The 7,500-nt window shown below is 46.0% G+C and overlaps 1 protein-coding gene across 1 annotated transcript in view; it reads right to left on the bottom strand.

Moving 5' to 3' along the window:
• Positions 1-7,500, bottom strand: part of uba7 (ubiquitin-like modifier activating enzyme 7) — a 136,641-nt gene that overhangs the window by 89,729 nt on the left and 39,412 nt on the right. Inside the window, exons 18-19 of the mRNA XM_063215438.1 lie at positions 7,247-7,442; positions 5,518-5,615 (exon numbers count right to left, since the gene is read on the bottom strand). Coding sequence (XP_063071508.1) covers positions 5,518-5,615; positions 7,247-7,442 — 294 coding nt within the window. The remainder of the gene's footprint in view (positions 1-5,517; positions 5,616-7,246; positions 7,443-7,500) is intronic.

Here is a 7,500-nt window from a genome sequence, read left to right as displayed (position 1 = left end):
TCTTGGGACAGGAGACTCAAGGATGAAATGTAGGCTAAACACCAGTTGACTAAAATTCCCTATACAAGAGCAGTAACTATGCCAACATTGAAACTGAGAAAAAATGCCTGCAAAGCCTTCGGTTGGATATTGTTGTTACTGCTAATTTGACATAGCAGCATCTCTAAAACACAGTCTAAACTCGTTTTTTTCTAAACTCAACTACAGTCAGTCAGTCTAAACTCAAAAACTTGCCTATGGCACCGTCACGTCCGACACCATCTGAAGTTTGATAGGGACCTCGTTTTTTTCACTTTTCCAAAGCCAAAACTGATAACAGGAAAGGAGTAAGTCATGTGGGGGGCCATTAGCCCCAGGTGATCATATTTAAAAGTAGTAGGATTTGTTAATCTACCTGTTGCTGCAACATTGTTTTCAAAGGAAGCTATTCCCCTGTCTAACTGTGAATGAGAAGGATGGGGGGTGATAGGAAGGGGCTGTGTGGAGAAGATGATGTGAGATATGGGGTATGAAGAGTGCGTTTATGTGGGGGGAGTGCTTTTTTGGAGGCGGTGGACAAACGAGGAGGATGGAGGTGGAGCAGGAGGAGGATTGAAAAGCAAAGACGATGATGAGATGGGGTTGGGGTGATGGAAAGAGAGTGGGGAGGTGCTCGGGGCATGGGGGGGGGTGTTGGAGAATGGGGAGTGTAGAAGGGACGAAGGGGATGGCGACTGGGGGCTGGGGGGGTTGCCTGGTGTGGGCAACCTGATCGCAGCTTAAGGTGTGTCGGCTCCACAAAGGGCTGCGGAGGCTTAGCCAGCACGCGGCAGCTGGAGGGAACATGAGGTAGTTTAATCTGGCAACCCGATGCCGACGGAATGCAAAAAAAGCCACAAGACGACAACGCAATCCAAACGTACAGGCACAAGAATGCAAACGTACACCCACGTGCACTTAAGATGAGCACACAGACACAAGCAAAAGCAGTCACAGTCACAGTCACAGACACAGACACAGACACGGACACATATTTTCTTTTGAAGTGTGAATTCACTATTGGCCAGCACCTCAGCAAAAGTACATTGGTGTGCAATACTTTATTTTTTCAACTGACACACTCACACAAGCACACACAAGTGCACAAAAACACAGGCACACGCACACACGCACGCGCACACACACACATACACCTAAGCATGCACAAAAATGGCACACATATGCACATACAGTACAAACACACAGACACACAGACACACACACACGCGCGCGCACACACACACACACACACACACACACACACACACACACACACACACACACACACACACACACACACACACACACACACACACACACACACACACACACACACACACACACACATACACATCAGTTAGAAATGTGGCATTGCAGGAGTGTGCAGACATACTGTATTTATCTATGTGTGCGTCTATGTGTGCACATGAGAGAATGTCTGTATGCATGCGTAAGTACGTAATGACAACTATTTGAAGCACTTTCACTCATGCAGTAGTAAAAATACCTCTGGGCCAGGATGATGTCATATCTTTGCTGTAAAACTGAAGGAGTTAAAAAGTAAACTTCTGAATCAAGGCGTAGGGCGCAGCAAGCCTATAATTACAAGCCCCAAACGTAATGGCGGGACAGTGTGTGTGTGTGTGTGTGTGTGTGTGTGTGTGTGTGTGTGTGTGTGTGTGTGTGTGTGTGTGTGTGTGTGTGTGTGTGTGTGTGTGTGTGTGTGTGTGTGTGTGTGTGTGTGTGTGTGTGTGTGTGTGTGTGTGTGTGTGTGTGTGTGTGTGCGCGTGCATGTGTGTGTGTGCGGTGAGATTTTAGCATGTGCAAAAGCCCCAGTAGCATGTCCCGGCTTTACAACTGTAGGAATTAAAAAACACACACACATCTGAATCAAAGGCCTATAATTACGCACATGGCTCTTAACACTACAGTGAGAGTCAAACATTTTAGCATGCGCAGAAAGCCACAGTAAAGCTCCTATAATGGCAATGGCATATCCATGATGATTAGTCAGACTCAGACTGCTTGGTGGAATTGGTCTGGTTGCCCAGTTTCGATCGTATGTGATCTGCTTACTGATGCAAAAAACAGAAGCGCAATGAGAACTTTTTTTGATTAAAAAAAGAGGAGACCATTCATATAGATATTATGGATGCAGCAGAGTGAGAGAGAGAGAGAGAAAGAGGGAGAGAGAGAGAGAGTGGGGAGGGGAGGGGTGGAGTGACAGACAAAGACAAGAGCATAATTGAGATTCTTCTGTCAGGATGGCCTGAGGGTCACTGACAGGATGTCAGCCTGTGTGTGTGTGTGTGTGTGTGTGTGTGTGTGTGTGTGTGTGTGTGTGTGTGTGTGTGTGTGTGTGTGTGTGTGTGCGTGCGTGCGTGCGTGCGTGCGTGCGTGCGTGCGTGCGTGTGTGCGTGTGTGCGTGCATGTACGTCTGCCTGTGTGTGTGTGTGTGTGTGTGTGTGTGCGTGCGTGCGTGCGTGCGTGCGTGCATGTACGTCTGCATGTGTGTGTGAGTGTGTGTGTGTGTGCGCGCACTTCTCTGTGTGTCTGACCACCAGTTCAAAGTGGCATTGCGTCATTTGAGTGCTACAGTGCATGACTCCAGGGCACACTGACTCGCTCAGTCACCAAACACAGCACAAAGACATCTTCACAAAAAAGTGCCCTCAAGTCCCTTTCTTTCTCTCATTCCCGCTCTCTCTCCCTCACTCTTTCTCTCTCTCTCTCTCTCTCTCTCGCTCTCTCTCTCTCTCTCTCTCTCTCTCTCTCTCTCCCTCTCTCCACATCACACACTCTCCCTCTCTTTCTCCCCCTTTATCTATCTGTCTGTCCTTCTCTGCAGGCCATGTCTTTGGATATAGCTGCCGCTGTTGCACATATCCTGTCAGAGTACACAGGCTCCACTGTTCACTGTTCCTCAAGTGGACCCCTTAGTGCAGGATAGGACTGGAGGGCAGGGTTGCCAGATGAGACTGCTGATTTCCACCCAAAAAATGCTCAAACTCCGCCTGGAGACACTAAATCCGTCCAATTTTACCCAAATTGTATTGATTTCTGTGGCCATAAATCTACAGGAAAACCCTCCCATTGTCTGTTTTTCAACGTTTATAACCGCAGGCAGCCATCCTAAGCAGTTCAATTGGGTGGGTAACAGTCCAATCTGGCAACACTGCTGGAGGGTGGTGAGTCGTGGGGGGTCAAAGATGAAGGTCACCCCACCATGGAGCCATCCACCTCCCCATCGCGCTGTGCTACCACATGCGGCCAACGACCCATGGCCAGTGACTGAATCAAGGGGGCGGTTGTTTTCATCGGGCAGTCGGTCAGTCAGTAAGTCAGTCAGACAGAATACCTTTCATTGTTCATTTTGGTTACACTTTACTTGGTGTATTGCTGCATAACACATTCATAGCAGCTGTTATACACTTTGCATGAAGGACTCGTAGTAAACCTTTCATAAACATGACAGACAAAAGGACAGCAACTTGTCAAAATAAAAGCTTCATCAAATCCCCTAATCTAACCCGCAATGCTGTTTTGTTTATCTCTTATTTTGACAAGTTGCTGTCCTTTCATCTTCCATGCTCATGAAAGTTTTGGCATGGACGTCTAATGAAAAAGTCATGAATGCTGCATGCAAAGTATATAAAACCTGTTATGAATGTGTTATGCAGGGACATGTCAAGTAAAGTGTTACCTCAATTTCTTTACCCATACTAGACCTACAAGGAACGGGAATCCATAGTGGAGTGCTGTCAACCCATCTGTGTACATTATTATACGACATGATGTGAAGAGGTGTGAGGGTGGGTGGAGTGGTGTGTATACACCAATCAGACTGGAAGGCAGGTACAGTATGACGAAAAACAATGTAGCCTTACAGTTTTTCTCAATTGGTTTTGTACATTTCTCACAACAGAATAATCATTCTCAAAACTTCTTGTTCAATTGTGACTTCCTGCTGTTACCTGTGCACATGGTAAAATACGTTTCTCGTAGTTTTCAGCATTTAGCAAATGCTTTCATCACCATCCAAATGGTTGTGTACAATTCTCAGTGTTTTTGTACATTATCAATTAATTTTGTCGTGTTCTGCAAAATGCTTTGTTATGATAATCCATGAAAGATCTCACTCCCCAAAACATTTACACAGTGACATAACATTTTGATGGCTCTGACACGTTCACAGACACAAAAAACTGGTTTTGAGAGATTGGCCAAGGGTTTTGAGCAAGAGATTGGGTTTTGTAGGTCATCCATGGTGTTTTGCCACTTGTTAAATCTTTTTTGGAAATGAACGTGATGTTTTGCAAAATGCGAGTAAGATTCGAGAAATGTTCAAAACCAATTGAGAAAAACTGTAACATGTGTGGAGGGGAGGAAGATGGAAAAATGTAAGAATTTTGGAGGGCAGGTGCTCAGGGGGTATGTGGAACTTCTGGCTGCCTGACTAGCATACATATTATATTGAGGCATTATTATCACACACTTTTAATCGTCAAGAAATGTCAACAAAGACTACAATACATTGTGGAAAATGTAATGTAATGTTAGACCACGGTAGGGCCTTTTTTTTTACACGCTTACTTCACCGGCAACCCGGGTTCAATTCTGGCTCGGGTCATTTGCCAGTTCTTCCCCGTCTCTCTCTCCCCACACATTTCCTGTCCCTCTGTCACTGTCCTATCACAAATAAAGCACAAAAGCCTAAAAAATCTTTTTTTAAAAAGGGAAAAGGGGCAGGTGCTTTACTACCACCTCGTCCCAGTCTGTGCACACCTATAGCCAAGTCGCCTAATTCCGCCCGTCTCCCAATTCCGCCCGCCTACTTATAAGTGATGATAGTTAATTATGTATCCACTGTTTAAGTCAGGAATGGATATCGACATGATACGGAGTTTGTATGCTTACAATTTGAAATGGTGATGACATTTAAAACCGAGTCAAACGGCCATAAACAGCACTGTAATGAAGGGTGTTGTAACGGCAGCATGGAACTTTCATTTCACGATGACATTCTGGCTAAAAACTCGCCCTGGCCGCTTCCCTGTTTCGCTTTAGGACCAAAATTATTAAACCGTTTCCACAGTAACGACCAAACTAATCACAGTTCCTGCATCGGTAAAGCCAGGACTACAAGTGTGAACGAAATCAGCAAAACGGCATGAAGGAATAATAAACAGTAACGGAAATACCGACGTGGCCTGAAATCAAGCGGGCGGAATTGGGAGCCTTTTGCCGGTGAATTGTGCTGAAACTAGTCTGTGGACATGCTGGACGTTATCGCCAAATTACGATAGAAAGGGCTACCAATGTTAGCTAATATTGCTCATTACCCATTCTACACAGTTGCCGCTATCCAAAAATATACGATAGCATAATTAAATAGTATTTGAAATAGTGATATTATCACGTTTTCAGTGAAGTGATCAGTGAAGTGGACGGAATTTGGCGACCTTACTATATGTGCTGGAGGCAGGAGGTTTACCTCACCTTCTCAAACTCCAGGGGGTGCATCATCAGGGCCTGGCGGTCCTGTTCAGGCCTGGTGGAGCACAAATCGGCCTTCAGAGCCTCCAACCGAGCTGTATCTAGTGGGGAGAGAGAGCGAGAGAGAGAGAGAGAGAGAGAGAGAGAGAGAGAGAGAGAGAGAGAGAGAGAGAGAGAGAGAGAGAGAGAGAGAGATTTACCACTCCCTTATTAAAACATTAAAACATTCCATGTTTGACCCAACATTACTCTGCACTCCGCACATAAAAGTAAAGATTTGTCCTCCACATGACCAGAGCCAAAAGTCTTAAGTCAGAGAAAGAAGAAGAGAAGAGAAGAGAAGAGAAGAGAAGAGAAGAGAAGAGAAGAGAAGAGAAGAGAAGAGAAGAGAAGAGAAGAGAAGAGAAGAGAAGAAAAGACAACAGAAGAGAACAGAAGAGAACAGAAGAGAAAGACAAGTGCAAAGACATTTACAAGAAAGAGGTGAGAGACATGCCAAAGCACTGCAAGAGGACTGCTCTTCATGTAGGCTCTCTACAGAGATGAGTTTCACATTTTTACATTACATTACACTTAGCTGACTCTTTGATCCAAAGTGACTTACAGTTATTTAGATACAGGGTATTGCTTACAGTCCCTGGAGCAATGTGGGGTTAGGTGCCTTGCTCAAGTGCACTTCAGCCATGGATGGAGGTGTAGGGAGGTTGGGCAAGGGTGGGATTCAAACCTGCAACAACCCTCTGATTTTAAGTCCACCTCCCTAACCACTAGGGCAGACAAGGTCCCTGTTATGAATCTGCCCAAATGGCAGTGGCCAAATTGTTATGTATTACCTAAGACTCTGCATTTTAATGCCGAAGCCGTGCAGTACTAGTGAAGTATTTTCAAGGGCACTTCAGCCATGGATAGAGGTGTGGGGAGGTCGAGCAAGGGTGGGATTTGAACCTGCAACCACCTGATCTTAAGCCCCACCTCCCTAACCACTATACCACTAGGCCAGACATGGCCAATGTTATGAATCCACTGTTATCAATGACCAAATCGTTATGTATTGTAATGGCGACGCTGTGCGGTACTAGTGAAGTGTTTTCAGCGCACAGTAAAATGTTCCACAAAGATGCGCACTGTGAGGAAACACTGCACAGGAATATAAGAAGGGACAGGAGATAAAAAGGATGAAATAAAAAGGCAATGAAATAAAGACAGTCTCTTAGGCACAAACAGATGGGGTGATGGAGGTAGGCCCACCACCAGCAAACAAACAACCTCTTTTATAAAACTGTAAACAACAAGCCAAATACAAAGACAGAACTGTTCCAGATTGCTGAAAGGACCACTGGCAGGCCAACGGGAAGGGAGAGAGAGGGAGGTAGAGAGAGGGGGATAAAGAAAGAAAGACAGAGAACACAGGCCATTCACTTCATCTGCAATGACTTCAGTAGGACCCCAGGTCATAATTAGAGAGAGAGAAGAGAGAGAGAGACAGCAAGGCAGACCAAAGTGTCCCCACACTGCCATCCCCACATCAGCAGACACCAACAGCGTCTCCTGGCCTGCCCTGTCCCCTTAACACTAAAAACCATCTGAATTGTTACAGGCAAAGAAATCCAAAGCACTCAGGTTTTCTCATTTATTTCTTAGTCTACAAAGATGCCGTGAGCACCCTGAAGCACTCCAAAATTCTGCTTGTTTTCTCCATTCCAAGTCGAGTCAGTCGCCTGTCTCCACTTACCCACATCCTTCCCTTGGTCCCCCTCCATGTCCTCGTCACTCACGTGGATCTTCACGGAGGACTTGGGGCTGAACTGTGGCACGTGGACCCCCTTCAGTGCAGCTTTGATGGGGCCCCGGTCACGGCTGGCCCCCCGGATGCCGTGCGTCTGGGCGTACAGGTTAGCGGCTGCCACCACGAAGTCCATATGGGTGGTCTGAGAACGGAAGACAACGCAGAGGAACCCGTCAAGGAACGTTTGTCTATACGTTATT

Source organism: Engraulis encrasicolus, chromosome 14 (genome assembly GCF_034702125.1).
Source record: "Engraulis encrasicolus isolate BLACKSEA-1 chromosome 14, IST_EnEncr_1.0, whole genome shotgun sequence".
In the NCBI taxonomy this organism is placed as follows: Eukaryota; Metazoa; Chordata; class Actinopteri; order Clupeiformes; family Engraulidae; genus Engraulis; species Engraulis encrasicolus.
Note: the sequence above shows the minus strand (reverse complement) of the source record. Positions and strands in the feature narration are given on the sequence as shown.